Source organism: Delphinus delphis, chromosome 3 (assembly GCF_949987515.2).
Source record: "Delphinus delphis chromosome 3, mDelDel1.2, whole genome shotgun sequence".
Lineage (NCBI taxonomy): Eukaryota > Metazoa > Chordata > Mammalia > Artiodactyla > Delphinidae > Delphinus > Delphinus delphis.
In genome coordinates, this window is record NC_082685.1 from 110,419,818 (window position 1) to 110,441,736 (window position 21,919).

The 21,919-nt window shown below is 37.0% G+C and overlaps 1 protein-coding gene across 3 annotated transcripts in view; it reads left to right on the plus strand.

The window, feature by feature from the left end:
* HOMER1 (homer scaffold protein 1) overlaps positions 1–21,919 on the plus strand; it is a 131,380-nt gene that overhangs the window by 80,657 nt on the left and 28,804 nt on the right. For all 3 annotated transcript variants that reach the window (XM_060009244.1, XM_060009246.1, XM_060009245.1), the window contains exon 6: positions 19,025–19,181. In XM_060009244.1, coding sequence (XP_059865227.1) covers positions 19,025–19,181 — 157 coding nt within the window. The remainder of the gene's footprint in view (positions 1–19,024; positions 19,182–21,919) is intronic.

Sequence of the window (21,919 nt, forward strand, 5' to 3'; positions counted from 1 at the left end):
ATTGTCTCATGAGAAGAAGAACAGATACAATTTCTTCATTTTCCAGGAAAAAAAAAATCTGAGGTGTAAGGAGGTTAGGGAATTTTTCTAAAATCTATAGATTTCAGAATTAGAATTTGACTCTAACCCTCTACTTCTCTGCCCCAGTCTTTTTCCAGTTTATCCTGAATAAATTTTAAGCCCACGTGGAGACCAAAGTTGAAAAAGATGATAATTAACAAAATTCATTTGTTGTTTGGCACAATAGTTTTTAAATATGTGGTTGAAATTCACCAGTAAGTGGTAGGTCTGTAGGCATTTAATTCATTTGAGAATGTATTATATATTTTGGTTAAGTCAGCATGGTCATATTGATTTTAGAGTTATTTACACTGACAAATATTTTAATAGTTTATCGTGTGTGCTTGTATATGTGTATAGTCATAGTATTCTTGGTTATATAGCTGCAAGCAAAGGAAAATCATTAGGGAATCTTAGATTTAGGTAATTTGTATTAGTGTCATAGTAAACTTACACATTATACACTTTCTTTGCTCTTTAGTCTATTGATCTAGTAATATAGTTAAGAATACAATCTGGGTGTTTACTAAGTAGCTGGCTAATAGTTTTAATACTGCTTAGAGCTCACCTTTATGTTTCCAAAACCATCATGGCATGAACAAACATTTGGAACACTTGTCCTAAGAGTTCTCAGATTTGCGTGCAAGGATATGGCAACTTAATAGCATCTAGAGAGGGTCTCATAGCAAACGTCATTTCTTAGGAGCAGCAAGTTGAAACTTGCAAATAGCTTCAGAGGTATTCTACAAAATATGGTCATAGGCCCTGAATAGTTCAAAATTAGATTCTAAATTTTATTTGAAGGTAAAGAGGTTAAAAGTAGCTCTACTATAAATCAGTGATTCTAAAGATGTGTCCAGAGGTGAGGAGCACCTGGAAAGCACAATTATCTTTGTGGAGTGTTTTTATATGTATATATATTATATACACATATATAATCACATGGATTAGAAATCATTTAGCTAACCCATTATATATGTAAAAATTACCATGAGCCACATGCAAAAGCGTGGTCAAAATAAACATGACCAGCTGTTTCTGGAAGTTATCCATGTATAGGTCCTTTTTAATACTCATTCGTTCAAAATCATTTATTGAGCATGTCTGTGTGCCAGGACAAAGGGACTAAGATTGCCCTCAAGGAGCTTTGTGAGGCAGTGGAACATATATTTGGTGGTGATGATGATGATGCAGAGGTAGTGATTCATGGAGTGCTCTGCAAGCCCCAGAGAGCCCCAGCTGTCTTCATAGCTACTTTAACACTCTCTGATCTCATGCTTCCCTTTATACTCTTTTTGACATATTTGAGTGCCAGGTACTGTGAATACATCAGTGCACAAGGCAGACATCTCTGTTCTCATGGTGTTTAAACTTAAGGAGGGGGTGCAAGAAAAAGAAATAAATGACTGTATAATTACTGTTATGAAAAGTATCATGTAAGAGGAGATTAAAGGGAGAGGGAGAGGGCAGGTAGTAGTCTGTCTAGATCAGAAGAGGAGGCCTCCTTGAGGGGTCACTTATCAGTCATCTTCCAGAGAATAGAAACCACCTAGAAGACTGGGGGAGGAGCAATGCAGGCAGAGGGAGGGGTGCCTGCCTTCGCCCTGAAGCCCTTGGGTGTTTAGTGCCCTTATCTGAGGTCTTGGTAGTGACAATGGAAGGAATCTGTAGAGGAAAACTGGGATGGGAAAAAAGAGAGGGTTTTTTCACTCTGCAGCTCTGAGAGCAAGGAAATACAAAAGATAAAGGTGTTTCTACTCCACGAGCTTGTAAACCATTTGAGAACAATAGCCATGATTATTTATCCTTAAATTCACATTGTCTGGTAGAGTGCTTGACACATAGTAGGTGTGCAAAAAACATTTGTTGACATAAGTGACTGATTAATTGTTCCTTATGTATTAGAATTTTTTTTCTACAATTAGGGTAGAAATTCCTTTGAGGAAGAGAAAAATATATACATCTATTTAGTGATAAGTGGTATCAGTAAATGGAATCTAAAATAGGCTTGTCTTCCTTCTTGAATTTCTCTGTTCAGTTTTACAAAAATGCATCTGAAAGAGTATTTATACTCTCAAAAGATTAACATTTTTAAGTTGCCTATGAAGTTAGCTGCCACAAGTCATGTCATTTTAATATAATTCTTGAAAAACTCAGCATGGAAGCTAGCTTTCCAGATCTATATTTGCATAGACTTTCTCCTAAGTATTTTTTTTCCAGCTTGAGATATAATTGCTGTATTGTATAAGTTTAAGGTGTACAATGTGTGTTGATTTGGTGCATTTATATGTTGCAGATGATTGTGTTAGCTAACACCTGTGTCAGGTTACATAATTACCATTTCTTTTTTTTGTGGTGAGAACATTTAAGATCTACTCTTAGCAACTTTCAAGTATATAATACAGTATTATTAACTGTAATCACTTTGCTGTACATTAGATCCCCAGAACTTATGCGTCTACTACTGGAAGTTTGCACTCTTTGACCAACATCTCGATTCCTTTTCCCCAACCCCATCCCCTGGTAACTGCCATTGTGGTCTCTGTTTCTTGCGTTTGGCTTTTTTAGAGTCCACGTATAAGTGATAGAATATAGCAGGGGTCCCCAACCCCCGGACCTTGGACCACTACTGGTCTTCCGCCTCTTAGGAGCTGGGCCGCACAGCAGGAGGTGCGCGGTGGGCGGGTGAGCGAGCAAAGCTTCATCTGCTGCTCCCCGTCGCTCCCCATCGCTTGCGTTTCCGCCTGAACCACCACCGCCCCCGCCCCCCACCCACCTTCCGTGGAAAAATTGTCTTCCATGAAACTGGTCCCTGGTGCCAAAAAGGTTGGGGACTGCTGTCATATAGTATTTGCCTTTCTCTGTTTGACTTATTTCACTTAGCATGAACGCCCTTAAGGCCCATCCAATGTTGTTGCAACTGGCAGGATGTACTTCTTTCTGGTGGCTGAATAATATTTCATTCTTTATTCCTCTATTGATGAACACTTAGGTTGTTTCCATATTTTGGCTATTGTGAATAATGCTGCAGTGACCCTGGGCTCATAAGCCTTTAACTTGTTTTTTATAAATCAGTAACAATCATAGAGATTTAATTAATTGAAAGGCAAAAAAAAAAAATCAGTCATTACAAGCTCATAAAATATTTACATAAGGACTTCACTAATATGGGCAAACTAATATATATGATAGAAGCTCCTCTGAAGCTTGGGATATATAGTTATTTGGGGTTATTTTCCAAAGGCTGTTAATAAACCAAATAAACCTCAAAGCATATTTTAGTGCGAAGAGCCTAGATTTAGTAGACTCTGCACTCATTTGTAGAAAACAGCATAGCAAAAAGTAATAGAAGGCCCTTAAAGTAATTATGCAGATATTCACATTTATATGTTTTATAAAATTATTTACTTTTACATGTAAATGTAAATAAAACAAGTCATCCATCTCTATAATATAAAGTCTTTTGATTTTGAGTTATTTAGTGATATGGATGTCTATTGTTTTCATATCCTCAAAAAGAAGTATAGAGATCCTGCTTTATTAGTCAATCCATACTTATAACCATTCTCCATTTCAAAATATGTTTTGCAAATTTTGCTATGATGTCAAAGACCTTTGGAGCAATAACTTAAATCTGTTTGATCCAAACTTAATCTGTTTAAATTAGTATAATCTGATAATTATTTTTATTAATCCACATTCTAAGCTAGTTGAAAAGTAGTCACCTGCATGGCATTCTCAACACCCTTACATATGATTGCGTGTAGCCTATTGTGATAAATAATAGAGCAGAGGAGCACGTGTGAAAAAATGCTTTATGGTTTAGTTGGAAAAACCTTAAGGCAGGAATCTTAATTCAAGTTTTAGCTCTGTTGCTGCTATATAGAAGGCAGAAAGCCCCCATCCATTACAGCATTTGGATTCAATAGTTGAGTTAGTTAATTCAGTTGCTTAAGCTTGGTGTAAATGAAGCCCACATCACTGATCTTGACATCATATGTGATAGCTTCACACAAACAAAAACTCTTTCCAAGTCACAGATTACAGAAGAGGTGTTAGAGCAAAAGGGAAACTTAAATTTGTGGGATGGTTATGTTCAAATCTGTCACTGTTACTAGAAAAACAACACAAAGCAGTATCCTGCTGACAGTGATTTTAGTTGTATCATCTTTCTATTGCTAAAGTGGTGACTCTTGCAGAACTAATCTGCAGTTGGAGTATAGCCAGTCTTCATCAACTTGGCCAATAAAGTTGGTTCTTGGAGTTACTTTGGCTTCCATCCAGACTGAGCAGGCAGGCTTTAGAGGGAAAACCAAAAAAGCCTGTCTTGTTAATAGCCAATCAATCAGTAGTAGACTAAGCTATTATTAATTCTGAGGTATATTCACCTATCATCTCCCCCTTTTTAAAATTCGTTTGCATAATACTTCTGGTCAGGGCCTTTATCTTTGCATATTATTTACATAGCTCACATATACATTAAATAAAAGAAGTTAGTAATGATGATCTGCCTCAACTAAAAAACAATAATAGTTGCAAGTAAAATTTTGTTCATTCTACAACTCAAACTTTCAAGTAATTTGAAGTTATGTCTTTTGACTCTGGCCTTACCTTTAAAAACAAATTTAAACTGAAATGCAAAAGTTCTCTGATTCTGAGTGTTAAGTAATGGTCAATTAAATTATTTATTACAATTGGTTTCTAAAAAAATGAAAAGTTTTCATGACAAGAAATTGGAAAACAGATTTTACTGTAAAATTATCCATATATTTGTACTCAATTTTAGCTCTTGCAAAATCTCTGCTAATAGCATCTTTTCCATTCTGCTAGTACTGAGCGAGATTTCTATTTTATTTATCTTGTTTTTCCCCAACAATACTAAATATTGTGCTGAACAATTTTTAGCATGGATTTTCTTTAAGTGACCTACTTTGCAAGGAAACAGAGACATCTTAGCCTCTAAAACTCTATCAAATTATGGATAGACAGATAAAAATATTCATTTCTGTCTTGAATAAAGTATGTTGATTATAATGCTATTACCCTGTAAATAAAAGAACAGCCTCAATATTAATTGATCTCACTCTTTGTAAAAGATAGATGTATATTCATAAGAGATAAGAGGAACGTAATTCTTAGTATTTAAGGTTGTTTCCCTGAAGACATCTCCCCAATAGGATAATCTAACATCGTTCTCTTAATAGGTTTCCAAAGAAAGTTTTTAGTCACTGACCAGTTTTTATAAGAGGGAAATCAACACAATTATTGACTTGCCTAAAGGCAGTAGATGCACAATTCACAGTATGACCTTGAGTAAATTCTTTTCTTTTCTCATTTATGAACTAGCAGTAGGCCCACTAAATAGCTTTTCCTCCCTTCCCTTACATCCAGCATCCAACCCTCTCAAATTCACTGATGGTAGGGGAAGTATGATTTACATTAAAATATTTTAAACACCTCTAAAGTAGTTTGAGCCTTTCACAAATAAATATCTTTGAGCAAGAAGTTGGTATCCACGCCTACTTTACTTTAAAGAGAATAGGCTGCTTTACGTTTTCAAAGGGAATCTCTTTAAAGGTTTTAGAGGTCAAAGAGGTAGGGAGTTGCAGTGAGAGTAAAAAGGGAAAATGAAATTGGGACCTCCGTGGTCCCTTCACCTTGTATCTCCATTCCTTGACCACAGGTACTTTAAGGCACATGGCAGAGACCACAGACATTACTGTGCCAGGCAGGCCGTGTGCAGATGTTAGCAGATACTATAGTATGAAGCCATCTCCAGTGAAAGCTACTCTAGCACATAGATATGCTTCCATTACTGCTAGGAGCACAGTTATGGGTGATAGGGGATTTCTAAGGGCCTCTTTTTTGGGGGTTTATGGGGCCCTCCATTTTAGTGAATAAAAACAGGCCTAGGGCTAGACTTTTTGTGTCCTCTAAAGTCAAATGGGAAACTCTGCATCAAAGTGCATTATGTTTTTATGAGGTAAACATAGCATAGTTCAAATTCAGATTTCACCTTCTCTTCTCATCCCTCACAATCAGAAAGCAACCTTACCACTTCATGAGAATCATATTTGTTAACTTATTTTCTCACTCCTTCATTAGCTTGATAAATTTATTCTGAGGTCTACACCAAAGGTTTAAACTTATAAATAATACATCTATTTTACCTAAGGGTGACAGCAGAAATCATGGAGTGCACACCTGATGTGGTTTCACTTGAATTATCTCTGCTTAAGTTATTTACATCACTAGTCAAAAATATCTCCCTTAAAATATTTAATGTAAATCTCTTTAGCTTTATAGCTCACTGAAGATTCTTTCAGGATTCTTTATTGACTGTACATGTACAAAAGGCACTAACATATATGATGGTTAGGTGCTTTCTTCAAGGGTACTTTTATTTGGGCTGTTTATTCCTCAAAATTAATGAGGAGAGTTAGTATTAATCCTCATTTTACAGATGAGGAAGCTGAGACCCCGTGAGGTTAGATAACATCCCCGAAGTCCTATAACTAGCAAATGGCCAGAGCCATGATTTGAACCATATCAACAACAGAGTCCTGAGCCTGTGCCTTTTTTAAATTGAGATACAACTGACATACAACATTGTATTAGTTTTCAGTGTATCTGAGCCTATACTTTTAATCACTGTTTCACAGTTGGTTCTTGCTTAATGTGTACTTTTAACAGAATTCTTCACAACTTAGAAATTTCTATTTATAGACTGATACAGACATGCATTATACATTTGGAAGTAATTTGCTTCAGATTAATTTCATAACTTCCTCAGAGAAGTCAGTGGTATTTCAGTTTCTTTACCAGAACTAAGGAAAATTCTGTAGTTTATCTGATTCCAGATGCCTTTGATAAGACACACTATTATTTATATACTACCAAGAAAAAACATTGTCAATTAAACTGACTATAACAGCTCTTTCACGTATATTTAAACATAGATATTAATATATCTATGTAACTCTTTTGTACCTACGTAATATATGTAAAATAAATGGTTTAAGATATTCCTATAATTTCATCATATGCAGAGTCCAACTCTTCAACTCACTTTCTGATTCTATAACTTAAGTCCAGTTTTTTGTTTGTTTGTTTGTTTGTTTTTTGCGGTACGTGGGCCTCTCACTGTTGTGGCCTCTCCCGTTGCGGAGCGCAGCCTCAGCGGCCATGGCCCACGGGCCCAGCCGCTCCGCGGCATGTGGGAACTTCCCGGACCGGGGCACGAACCCGTGTCCCCTGCATCGGCAGGCGGATTCTCAACCACTGCGCCACCAGGGAAGCCCTATGTCCAGTTTCTCAACCCAGTATCATCTTTTGGGGCTGTCAATAACATTAGTGATACAGTGTTTCTTTAAAAACTACTTTACTCCTGTCTCTGAGATTTTCTTGCAAACCACTGTTTATTAAAAGCTTTAATACTTAAATTCCATTTCACTTCTAAAAACTGTGTTTCCCAATTATAACCATGTGATTTCCAGTTCACGACAGGGCTGTCTTTAAAACTTTATTGGCAAACGTATCTTCATCTGTTTACCATTAGCGATCACTTTCTATATTGTATGTTAATCCAGACACACCAGGCTCTGTGCAAAGATAATGGATTGTGAGGCAGGGAAGGAAAGTAAAATTTGGGACATTATCAAGGCAAACTTGAAAGCCATGGTCAGAGGAGGCAGCTTTTAGAAGCAGGTGCCAACAGGAGGGTAAGGAACAGAGCAAAGGGAACATCTGATAAGAAGGCCCCAAGGATAAGCATAAAGATAAGGAAGGAAGTTGCCAAAATTCCAGTCAGCTTTGAGAGGCACCTTGTTAAGGATTTAGGCAAATTGGGGCTTTCAGCCATATCTAGTAGAAAAATTCTTAGTATACTAGGTTCTTTAAATACCGTTTATACACAATGCAAAATTACTGTTTTCATTTAAGAGGTATTTATTTGCTCTAAAAGAATAGCTTACATTGTATTAAGGAAAACAAATTTCGATCCAACTGTTGAAGAAGGCCTTAGTTTCTCAGTGGCACTCGCTTGGGGCCAGTAGGTGGGCATGAGAGCACCTAGCCCAGAAGTGGCACACAAACAGGTTGAACGCCATGGTGGCTGCAACTGCATCCACAGGTGTGGAGAGGGAGTGAGGAGAGAAACCAACAGGCAGGTCCTGAGACAAGGCAGTATTGTGGGATGCTCACATCAGCCCTCTTACTTTCATAGTTAAGGAGTGACCTCACTACCAAGATTAATGTCAAGAAGTAAGCCTGTTGCAACCTAATCTTAAATCCTCTTTTAAAAGCTTATCTGGATATTTTTCACAGTTCTACATAATTAACATGCTTATTAGGAAATATATATCAATACAAGGGGCTACCATTCCAGAGACTCTGATGGTGGATCCTGGGTCCTGGAGGCATGGGAGAGAGGCATCTTTCTTCAATGCTACAACTGACCATTCACATAGAGGATTCACTCCACAGGTTAAATAAGTGCATTGTTTGTGCATAAGATTCTTATTTTGTTAGACAGTCTATTTGTTAGATAGTACTTTTGAATTACTTTTTCTTCTAGATTTTATGTAACTAATTTAATGAAGTTTACTACTTTCTTGCAGAACTCTGACATTAGATGAAGGAAAACAGTAAAATTCCAGTTTAAGGAACCTTTCAAATGATGTTTTTGGAGTGTTTTGAACTCCTTCATCTGACTTCTAGATCTCAAGCCAACAGGAAATCAGCTGGTCCTTTTTGAAGGGAAACTCTACCAAACAGTCACAAGAATAAAGAATTATTTTGCCCTTTATTCCAGCATCCAGACATGAGATCATAGTTGTATTTCAGTATATCTTCTGACTCACCAGTGTCTCCAGCTAAGCAATTTCTTTGCAAACAGTTAATGTGAAACTATCAAAACTGTACCTGTAAAAAAGGACCAAGTTAGTAGCCAGAGAACCCCAATATTTTTTTTAAAAAACAAGTGTTCTGAAATGTAAAATGCTAACTTAAAATGTTGGTATCAGAATTAATCCCAAGGTATTCATTACCGCTAAAAATCAGGAACGTGATACCTTAGAGTTGTAGACTAAAGCAAGGAACATTGTTTTTGCAAACTTGCGAAAGTGTGCCAAGTATTTAACATTATATGTAAGGGCTGAACACGTCTGAGATAGCTCACATGTGGAACTTCCTTCAGGGCACTCTAGAATTCATTATAAACCGAAATTGTGGAAGGTATTCTAATATACTGGATGGTGAAAGGAATATATAAAGAAGCTGTAGAGAGAAAACAGGGCAGATTGACCAAAATCAAAAACATTTTATTTCCTAAGTTGTGCTGTAGAAAGACAGATTATTAGAGGAGCAGCTCATTAAGTACAGGTAGCAAGAATATTCTGAAAGATTCAGATTTACCAACAAAGATGAAATTTTGGTTGATATGGCAAAATAGCCTTAACAACACATATTTATTTACCTTGGAACCGAGTATAAAAAAATGCAGAAACAAAAACTTAGCATTGAACTGCTCTGCTGTAGTATTCATTTCGGCACTATTAAGTCTCAAATTGTTACGGTTTACTGTACTCTTGTGCAATATGCGAAAAAGTATTTGATATGACAGTTTTTTCAACATTTGTTTTTTAGTGCAATCAGCAGTACTTTGGGCTCTGCAGAGGAAATAAGAAAAAGGTTAATGGGAATCCATTGATCAGCTTATCTGTGGCCAGACATCACTACTTAATACATTAGAGGTTCAAAACATGTTCAGGGATATGAAGTAAACAAGCTATAGTATATCAAAACTTTGTTCATCTTTTTCTTTCCTGTTCCAGAGGCATTGTTTTAATTTTTTTCCTGCCCAAATCAATTTTAATTATACCTTGTCTATGTCCCATTCCTTTCCTTTGTGTATATCTCTGCCTCTCTAATCCTATTTCTCCTATCTACTTCTTATCACCATCTCCAGTTGCCCTCATCTCCTTCCTTTTAATTTTCAACTCTCTTATTATGTGTCACAGCTGTTCTGTTTCCTGCCCACCCAGTCTCTTCCTATGCCAACAAATACATGAGTGGAGCAGCTTAGAGACCATTCTACCCATTTTAAGAAGACCTGACTTTCCAGAGCTCCTATTATTTGGAGTCCTACAAGTCATAGAAAGAGTATCTAGGAGTGCTTCGATAGACTTTTTTTTCTTTTAGTTGTGTGATATTTTTATTTGAAGTATAATTTATGTATAGTAAAATTCACCTTTTCTACTGTACAGTTTTATGAGGTTTGACAAATTTGTACAGTTGTGTACACATCAACACAATCAAGGTAAAGAAGGGTTCAGTCACCCCCCAAAATTCTCTCCTGCTCTTTTGTAGTCAGACTCTCCCCATTACCCCCAGCTCCTAGCAACCAGTGATCTGTTTTCTGTCGCTATAGTTTTGCCTTTTCCCTAATGTCATATAAATGGAATCATACATTAAAGAAAGAATGGAATCATACAGTATGTAGCCCTTTTTTTCCTTTTTAAAAAAACTGGGATAAAATATATATAACATAAAATTTATCATCTTAACCATTTTTAAGTGTACAGTTCAATATTGTTAAGTATATTCACGTAGTTGTGGAACCAATCTATAGAACTCTTCCATCTTGCAAAACTGACACATTATATACCCTTTAAACAAAAATTCTCCATTCTTCTCTTCCCCCTAGCACCTGGAAACTACCCTGCTACTTTTTGTCTCTACGAATCTGACTACTCTAGCTAACTTACATAGGTGGAATCATATGGTGTTTGTCTTTTTGTGACTAATTTATTTCACTTAGCATAATGTCCTCTGGGTTTCTCCATGTCGTAGTATGTATAAGAATTTCCTTCCTTTTTTTTTTTTTAAAGTTTTTGTTTGTTTGTTTGATTTGGCTATGTTGGGTCTTCATTGCTGTGCGCAGGCTTTCTCTAGTTGCGGCGAGCGAGAGCTACTCTTCATTGCAGTGTGCGGGCTTCTCATTGCAGTGGCCTCTCTTGTTGCAAAGTGCGGGCTCTAGGCACGTGGGCTTCAGTAGTTGCAGCACGCAGACTAAGTAGCTGTGGTGCCCGGGCTTAGTTGCTCTGCAACATGTGGGATCTTCCTGGACCAAGGCTCGAACCCGTGTTCCCTGCATTGACAGGTGGATTCTTTTTTTTTTTTTTTTTTTTTTTTAGCGGTACACGGGCCTCTCACTGTTGTGGCCTCTCCCGTTGCGGAGCACAGGCTCCGCGGCCATGGCTTACGGGCCCAGCCGCTCCGCGGCATGTGGGATCTTCCCGGACCGGGGCACGAACCTGTGTCCCCTGCATCGGCAGGTGGACTCTCAACCACTGCGCCACCAGGGAAGCCCCCTGGCAGGCGGATTCTTAACCACTGTGCCCCCAGGGAAGTCCCAGTTTCCTTCCATTTTAAGGCTCAGTAATACTCCACTGTATGTATGATGTATTTACCACATTTTATTTATCCATGCATCAGTGGATTCTTGGGTTGCTTCTACCTTTTAACTATCTTGAATGATACTGCTATGAACATTGTTATGCAAATATATTTTAGATATTTACCAAGAAGTGGAATTACTGGATCATATGGTTATTCTATTCTCAATTTTTTGAGGGACTGCCATAACATTTTCCACGTCAGCTGCCCCATTCCCACCAACAGTACACAAGGGTTCCAATTTCTTCATATTCTCACCAACACTTGTTATTTTCTGTTTTTTTGACAGTAGCCATCCAAATGGGTGTAAGGTAGTATTTCATTTTGAATTTGATTTGCATTTCCCTAATGATTAGCAATGAGCATCTTTTCAAGTGCTTACTGGCCATTTGTGTATCTTCTTTGGAGAAATATTTATTCTAGTCCTTTGCCCATGTTTTGATCAGGCTGCTTGGTTTTTTGTTTTTTTTTTGCGGTACGCGGGCCTCTCACTGTTGTGGCCTCTCCCGTTGCGGAGCACAGGCTCCGGACACACAGGCCCAGCAGCCATGGCTCACAGGCCCGGCCGCTCCGCAGCATGTGGGATCTTCCCGGACCGGGGCACGAACCCGTGTCCCCTGCATCGGCAGGCGGACTCTCAACCACTGTGCCACCAGGGAAGCCCAGGCTGCTTGTTTTTTGTTGTTGTTGAGTTGTAGGAATTCTTCATATATTCTGGATATATGATTTGCAAATATCTTTTCCAATTTGTGGGTTGCCTTTTAACTCTCTTGATTGTATCCTTTGATGCACAGAAGTTTTAAATTCTGCCATACTCCAGCTGTATCTTTTTTTCTTTTATTACCTGTGCTTTCTGTGATATATCCAAGAAATCATCGTAAGTCCAATGTCATGGAGCTTTTCACATATGTTTTCTTCTTAAGGGTTTTATAGTTTTTGCTCTTATGCTTGATCCATTTTTAGTTAATTTTTGCATATGGTGTGAGACACAGAACTAAGTTCATTCTTTTGCATGTGGATATCCAGTTTTCCCAGCACCATTTGTTGAAAAAAACTGTCATTTCCTCATTGAATGGCCATGGCAACCATGTATGTGAAAATCATTTGACCACATATGTGAGGGTTTATTTCTGGACTCTCTCTTCCTTTGGTCTATATGTCTGCCTTTATGCCAATACCACATTATTTTGATTACCGTAGCTTTATAATACATTTGAAATCAGGAAATGTGAGACCTCTAACTTTGTTCTTCTTTTTCAAGATTGTTTTATCTGTTCAGAGTTTCTTGAGGTGCCATATGAATTTTAGGATGGATTTTTCTGTTTCTCCAAAAAGCACTGTTGGGATTTTGATAGGGATTACATTGAATTTGTAGATCACTTTGGGTTGTATTGACATCTTCACAATATTAAATCTTCCAGTCCATCTACATGGTATGTCTTTCTGTTTATTTGTGTCTTCTTTAATTTCATTCAGCAACATTTTATAGTTTTCATTGTACAAGTCTTTCACCTTCTTGGTTAAGTTTATTCGTAAGTAGTTTATTTAATACTATTGTGAACAGAATTGTTTTCTTAATTTCCTTTGCAGATTGTTCAGTGTATATAGAATCACAGCTAGTTTTTGTGTGCTGAGTTTTGTATCCTGCAACTTTGCTGAATTCATTTGTTAGTTCTAACAGCTTTTTTGTGGAATCTTTAGGGTTATCCACATATAAGATCATGTCATCTGCAACAGAGATAATTTCACTTCTTCCTTTCCAATTTAAATGCCTTTTATTTATTGTTCTTGCCTAATTCCTCTGGCTGGGACTTCCTGTATCATATTGAATTTAAAATGATGAAATAGTCATCCTTCTCTTATTTCTGGTCTTAAAGGAAAAGGCTTCTGTCTTTCACCTTTGAATCTGATATTAGCTATGTGCTTTTCTTACATGGCCTTTATTATGTTAGGTAGTTTCTTTCTATTCCTAGTTTATTGAGTGTTTTGAAAAATCACAAAAGGATGTTGAAATTTGTCAAGTGCCTTTTTTACATCAATTGAGATGATCACATGGTTTTTTCCCCCTTCATTCTGTTAATGTGGTATGCTATATTGATTTTTGCTTTGTTGATCTACTCTTGGCATTCCAGAATCTCTTTTCATTTTTAAATAGTGTCTTTCACAGAGAATGTTTCAATTTTTATAAAATCTCTTTTCTCAGTTTTTAAAAATGGATCATCCTTTTGGTGTTGTATCTAAGAAACCTTTGCCTAACTGAGGGAGACAAACATTTTTTCCTATGGTTTCTTCTAGAAGTTTATAGTTTTATATTTTGAGTTAATTTTTGTATTGAATATGAGATATGAGTCAAGATTCTTTGTTTTTCCTTTTGTATGTGGTTATCCAGTTGTTTCAGCACCATTTGTTTAAAAGACTATTTTTTCTCCTTTGGATTGTCTTAGACCATTTATAACTATCTTCATTTTAATCATTTTCAGATATTTTCCTGTCTTTCCTGTCTTCCTTGGAGATCCAGGTTTTGCTCTTGTATCATAGTCTTTCACCTGAAGAACTTTCTTTAATATTTCTTATAGTGTATGTCTGCTGTTAATGAATTCTCTCATCTATTGTTTGTCTGAAAAACTCTATTTCACTTTCATTTAGAGAGGTATTTTTGTTGCGTGTAGAATTCTGAGCTGAGAATTGTTTTCTTTCATGACTGTCACTCCATTGTCTTTTGAATTACTTAGTTTGTGATCAGAAACCTACTGTAATTGTTACTTTTGTTCCTCTATATGTAATATGTTTTTGAGTTTTTTGGATCTGAGGTTTAATGTCTTTTATTATTTTTTGAAAATTCTTAGCCAGATTCTCTTCAAAATATTTCTTCTGTCTTTTTTTCTCTTCTCCTTTTGGGATTCCAGCTACACATTTGTTGAACAGTTTGATATTGCCCCACATCTTGAATACCTTGTTTCTTTTTTTTCATTCTTTTTTCTGTTTGTGTTTCAGTTTGGCTAATTTCTATTTGGTTTCAAGTTCACTGACTTTTATGCAGCCATGTCACGTTTACTGATGAGCCTGTCAGAAGAATTGTTCATCTCTATTATCATGTTCTTTACCTCTAGCATTTCCATTTGACTCTTATAGTTTCCATCTCTGTTGAAATTCAACATCTGATGATACAGGGTGTCCTCCTTTTCCATTAAAACCTTTAGCATAGCTATTTTACATTCCTTGTTTGATAAATACTACTTTGTGGTCATCTATGGGTGTGACTCTGTTGACTGCTTTCTCTCTTGGCAGTAGGTTTTTTCCCTTGCTTTTTGGTATGTCTTATAATTTTTTATTGAATGCCAAAAGTAAGGCATTCAATAAAGATAAATAGTATTTACTCCTGGAGATGGGCCTGACTCTTCTGCTAGGTTGTTAGTGTGAAGGTTAAGCTGGTTTATTCAGGGGTTGACCTGGATTTGGAATTTGTTGTTGCTGTGGTTACCATGAGTACATCACAGGCTTTAAACATGTCTAGCATTACCATGTGCTTAGAGTTGGGTTTGGGTTGCTGGAAGGTTTTCTTACTGTTTCTGCTCCACCCTCAGCTTTTGGTCTTTTCTATGTACCTTTGCCTCAGAGGGGGTCTGTCTCTTGACCTCCCCCCAGTAGAAGGCTGCTATCAGCTTGGTGGTACGGGATAGGGTAGGTTTCTCTATTGTCCTTGTCCAGCCTCAATCTTGGGCAGGCCCTGTGTCCTGGGGTATCAGGGTGGGGTTCTGTCAGTGATCCTGTACCCCTCCAAGTAGCAGACAAATTCAACCTTGTAAATCTAACAGTCTTATGCAGGAGTTTCCTGCCCCATCCCCCAAGGTTGGAGACCTCTAATGGTCTAGGACCTCTAGCAGTCTAGGACTGTTTTTTGTTCTTTTCACAGGGTTATAGAGTTTTATTCCCTACTTTTCCCCTAGCCATCACGGGTCTTCATCTGTGTCTGGGAGGGTGGGGGTAACAAGATTTTCTCCCCTTCTCCCAGTGATTTAAGGCTTTGTTTCCAAAGAGGAAAAGAATCCTGACCATGCTTTGTGGCTTTTCCACAGTGGTGGCCTCTTCCCTCACCCAAGGATCCCTGGAACTTCTGTCACTGTGGAGTTTGGGGCCCAGCACAGTGGTATGTGAATGCATTCTGGTTCACTGACATGGAAGCTCTCCAAACCTCATCCTTTTGAGTTTTTATGGAGGCTCCATTATGTAGACATAATTGATTAACTCATTGGCCATTAGTCATTGATTCAGTCTGCAGCCCCTCTTCCCTCCCTGGAAATCAGGGATTGGGACTGAAAGTTCCAACTCTGTTCTCATGGTTGGCTTCCTTGGCAGCCAGTCCCCCCATCTTTAGGGGTTTCCCAAAGTCACCTCATTAACATAAACTTACTTGTGGCTGAACAGGGCTTATTATGAATAACAGGACACATTTCACCTTTATGGTTCTGGATCAGTTTCAGGAACTAAGGACAAAAGACCAAATATTATAAAAAAGATGCTCCCATTGCTCTATTGCTTAGGAAAGTCTAAGGGTTTGGGGAACTATTGAACTAGGAACCATGGACAAAGACCAAAATGTATGTTTATTATAAATCGCAATATTACAGATATATAGTGGGGGTTTTTTAAGTTATATGTAGTATTAGTTTGCTAGGGCTGCCCTAACATATACCACAGTCTGGGTGGCTTAAACAATAGACTTTTATTTTCTGTAGGCTGGAAGTCTGAAGATCAAGGTGTTGACAGGATTGTTTCTCCTGAGACCTCTCCTTGGCTTGCAGATGCTTTCTTCCAGTGTCTTCACATGACCTTCCTCAGTGCATGTCTGTGTTCTAATTCATCTTCTTATAAGGACACCAGTCATATTGGATCAGGGATCACCCTAATTACCCCATTTAACTTAATTACCTCTTTTAAGACCCTGTCTTCAAATATACTCATATCTTGAGGTACTGGGGGTTAGTATTTTAACACATTCATTCGTGAGCAGACACAGTTCAGCCCATAATGCAAAGAATTGGGAAAAAAAACGGAAATGTAGAGATCATCTAGGACAGTACTGTCCAGTAGAACTTTCTGTGATGATGAAAAGTTCTGTATCTTTGCTGTCCAGTATGGTAGCCACTAGTCATGTGTGGCTGTTGAGCATATGAAATGTGCCCAAAGGGACTGAGAAGCTGAATTTTTTACTTTAATTCTGAGCAATTTAAATGTAAATGGTCACATGCAGCTAGCGGCTAACATTTGGACAATACACAAATAATGACTGAAATAATTGTGATGTAGGCTGAGTTCTCAAATTCTTAATGGACTTTGCTATATACAGATTGTAAGATAAAACCTAGAGAAATAAAAAATAAAGCACTCTCATTTTTGTTCTTTTTCCTTTTATAAAGATGGTAATCTTACTTTATAATTGTGAAATTTTCAACAAATGTGTTTTAGAAATATTCAAAATCATTTTTTCTGCTCTTTAATTTTTTTTTTTTTTTTTTTTTTTTTTTTGCGGTACGCGGGCCTCTCACTGCCGTGGCCTCTCCTGTCGCGGAGCACAGGCTCCGGACGCGCAGGCTCAGCGGCCATGGCTCACAGGCCCAGCCGCTCCGCGGCATGTGCGATCCTCCTGGACCGGGGTACGAACCCGCGTCCCCTGCATCGGCAGGCGGACTCTCAACCACTGCGCCACCAGGGAAGCCCTGCTCTTTAATTTTTAAGAGGTTTGATATTTGCATGTATCAAGTGTTTAAATTAGTTCAGTAAGATTTTTGTTGTCAGATTGTAGAGTCCATTTAAATAAAACTAACATCTGTAGCAGAAAAATTGGTAGATGGTTTAAAAATCTATAATTCAGTTAGGGCAGGTGAATCGGTGCATGGTTTACTCAGAAAATCTGAACCTGGAAAATCATTCCACAAAAGAAGAAATGGAAAGAGCTTTCTTTTTAAGGATAGAAATGGATTGTTAAATTAATAGCTTAACTGATTGATTTTGTCCTTTCATTGTGGTTGATGAAGTTTTTTCTGTAAACTTCAGAAAATTTTTTAACTTTTCATTTAAAACTGATTTTAGACTTACAGAAAAATTGCAAAAACTGTACAGGGAATCCTCATATACCCTCATCCAGTTTGTCTTCATGTTAACATCTTACATAACCGTAATATAATTATCAAAATCAGGAAATTAACATTGATATAATGCTACTAACTAAACTACAGATCTCAGTTTTCACCAGTGTCCCTTTTCTGTTCTAGGATCCCATCCAGGATCCCACATTGCATTTCATTATTTCTTCTTAGTCTCCTCCATTCTGTTTCTCAAACTTACCTTTTTTTGACACTTTTGAATTGTGCCAATAAGTTATTTTGTAGAATATATATGATGTTTTTACAAAATTGGAATGATGGCTATGCATTTTTGGGAAGAATGCCACAGAAATGATCTTGTTATGCTGATATGTCTTCTTCCTGGTGATGAGCTCTAGAAATCTTGATGATTGAAATGATACTTTCTTTTATACAATATATATTAAGATTACTATAAAATATCAATCCACCAAAACATTTGCTCTGTGATGCAAATGACTTTTTAAAACCCAAAATGCTGATTAAAAAAGCTATTATCATCACTAGTTAATGGGATGAAGTTAGTAGAGTTTCACTAATAGGAATAAACGGTTCAATAATGAGAAAGAGAAACCATCTTTTTCTTTCAAATGAGGTAATTCTTTCTTCACTGGAAACTTAAGAAGGAATTATCAAGAGAGGGGTCTTCTCACCTAATGGAATAGTCTTTGTAATAGAAAATTATCTTGGTTGAGATACTTAACTCTGGGTAACTTATCAAGTAGAACATTAAATGAGGAAAAAGGTGATTGCTTTAGTTTTGTGCTATAAGTGACACTGGAATTCTATCAGAAGTTAAGTGTTTAGAACCAGTTTCTAGGTCTAGCCTATCACATGACCTGAATTCAATTTATTACAGCAAATTTTGTATTTGGGGCATTTAAAAATTCTGAATAAGATGACGTAAATCAACAATTTCAAAAGAAATACTCTATTACATGTTCCAGACCTTATTAACATTGAAGCATCCTCATATGTTTTATATGAAGGAATGAAATTGTACTTCAGGCTTTGACGCTCTTAAAAAATAAAGTACGTTTTTAGGTTTTGTTTATAAATATTTTTCAAGATATAATGTTTATTCCTCAAAAGAGAATGGGTAGAATCTCTTCTGTAGATACTTGTATCTGTCATAAAGAAGGGAACTCTTCCATATTAAGCCTCCTACTTTGGTAGCTTTTATATTTCTTTACTTGGTAGGTTTTATTCACTAGGAACATTTCAGTTAAATATTTGTGTTTTTATTCTTTTGGGGTTGTTTTTGAAACATTCATGGATTATAAACCAAATAATAGAAGTGAGTACTGTTGTCTCTTCAATGTAACAATATTCAGCATAATGGGTAGAATTTTCTTTTATTTTAGTTCAGCAATCAGCAAACATTGGGAGGCTGAACTGGCTACCCTCAAGGGAAATAATGCCAAACTCACTGCAGCCCTGTTGGAGTCCACTGCCAATGTGAAACAATGGAAACAGCAACTTGCTGCATATCAAGAGGAAGCAGAACGTCTGCACAAACGGGTAAGTTCAGGGCTGCTATGGGTAAGGATTTATGGCTAACAGATTTTCTTGATCAGAGGAAATTTACATGTAGATTCAGCACAGGAACATCTTATGGAGATTTTTGTTGGTTATCAAAACATATATATGGTTTGTATATAAACATGGTTTGTATATAAACATATATATTTATATGTTTATTGGTTAAGAAAAATATTTTCTGCAGTTTAATGGGAATGAAGAATATACAGCTTTTGGAGTCCAAACACCTGATTTCAAATTCCTGTTGTGCCACTTATTAGCTGTCTGACCTTTGGTAAGTTGTTCCCCACTTTCTACTCAGTATTCTCATCTATAAAATAGGAATAATAACATAGACTCTGTAATTCCTGTGAAAATTGAGATACTGAATTGACATGTAATTCCAGAGTTAATGCTTTTATTATTTTATTTTATTGTTATTTCTTAAAGAAACAACAGTAAATTTGAAAAATACAGGTAGAAAATTCTTTATAAAAGTTGGTAACAATACAAATATGGGGCAGTAAAAGAAAAATCAGACATCGCAATACCATTAATATCAGAAGACTAAACAATTACTTAATAAAGAATTATTTTATTCAAAGCATATGCATTCACCCAGTAGGAAGCAGATGCCACTAGTTTCTGTTTTCCAGACAGCTGCCAAAGAAGTGAACCCCATAGACAAAAGGAAATGGACTTAGAGCACAGTTTGAGGAGTGTACTTAGTGGACCAGGATGACCGGGGAAGTAAGGTAGAAGTTGGAGTAGAGACTGGAGGGAGAGTAAGAACCCTGAGTAAACACCGTTCTATCCTAAGTATAAAAGTCAACTCATGAGGGGGAAAGAGGGAAGTTGTTATTTAATGAATATAGTGTTTCCATTTTGCAAGATGAATATACTTTTGCAACAATGTGAATATACTTAACGCTACTGAACTATACATTTAAAAATGGTTAAGATGATAAACTTTTACTGTGTTTTTTATTGTTTTTTGCCACAATAAGAAAAATTAACTTAGGACAACTGATTCATAATCCAAAAAACATTCATTGAGGAGCTATCCTTTTTACGTATTCCCTGCCCTTGAGGAATTTTTGCTTTAAGTAGTCAATTGAATTTTAAAGAAACAAAGTATTTTTATTTACTCACATAATTATAATTTCCAGTGCTCTTCTTTCCTTCCTGTAGGTCTGAATTTCCATCAGGTACCATTTCCCTTCAGCCTGAGTAACTCCTTTAGCATTTTTTATATATATTTATAAATATATATACATATATATTTTGTCTTTACTACAGGTTGTGTTTTCCTATTTCTTCACGTCTAGTCATTTTTGGTTGTATATTGGAAATGGTAAATGAGATGATGTTATAGAGCCCATAGATTCTGTTATCTTTCTCTGAATATTCAGTGTTGAATTTTGTTTCAGTGAGCAGCTAAATGACTTGTATAGTCATCCCTTGGTATCTGAGGGGGATTGGTTCCAGGACCGCCCCCCCGCACCAACCACCTCCTGGATACCAGTATCCACGAGTGCTCAAGTCCCTTATATAAAATGGCATAGTACATTCGTCCCTTTGTATCCACAGGTTTCACATCCACCGTGGGTATGGAGGGCTGACTGTACTTTGAAGTTTGGGAGGTATAGACTTACGCTTTACTAGTTGGTTTATTTCCATTTTGTTCTTAATTCTAGGGTGAATCCTTGAGTCCTGGAAAATCTTTATTTCTAAGGCATAACCCTTCTGGGGTTTCAGTGGGAAGCTTAAGGTGCTTGCTAAGACCTAATTTGGTGGGACTCTAACCTCAAAGTGTCTTCTCTGTGGTGAGCACTACCACGGCTTAGCTCTTTCAGCCTTCTAGCTTCTCTCCCATACCGCTGAACTCCTTGGATTCCTACTTTTACATGTTCAGTTCAGAAGTCAGCCAAAGATTGAAGGGGTGTCTATATGCTTTTTAGAGGTCATTTTTTCATACAGTTCCCTGAATTTCTAGTTGCTTAACCTGTTCTGAGGCATCCCCAACTCCTCAGACTCCTTGAGAAAATAAGATCTCAGGTTTTTGCTTGAGTTCTAGTCAAGCAACTCAGCCAGACTGCACAGTGCCTTCAGGCAAAAAGATGTGTAAATGTGTATCTCACCCAGTATGATGCTTTCTTTCAGTCTTTTGCCCAATTTGGTCATTCACCAGGGCCTTCTAACAGTTGATGTTTACATTTTGCCCATGATTTGCAATTGTTATCTGAGGGAAAGGTAATCCAGTAAAAGCTACTCCATCATTATCAAAACTAGAACTCCTCGTGAGGAATATACTACCTAATTGAGCAAAGAAAACTAATATATATTAAACAATAGGGAAATAATTCCCAAGATTTTTGAACAGATGTTCAGTGTTGTGGACCAGAGGTCAGGAGAGCCTTGAGCACTTGAGTAGATACGAATGGCTTTCTAGAGAAGTGCATTCTGAGCTGAGAGTTGAGGGTTTGGTTAGTTTTGAATGGTTTTCAAAGGTAAGAGAAGACATTCTAGTTAAGTCAACAAGATGGATATGAGCGTGGTTTGTTCTTAGGACAGGGAGATTTGCCTGCTTTTAGCTGAAAGTGCATAACTAGGTGTCTTGGGCAATGAGATGTTTAAGTAGTTTGTGGCTAGCTTATGGAGGACCTGAGAGTTTAGATTTGATGCTGTGAAAAAGATGAGCCATTGAAAGGCTTTTAATGGGACAGTCACACAATGAA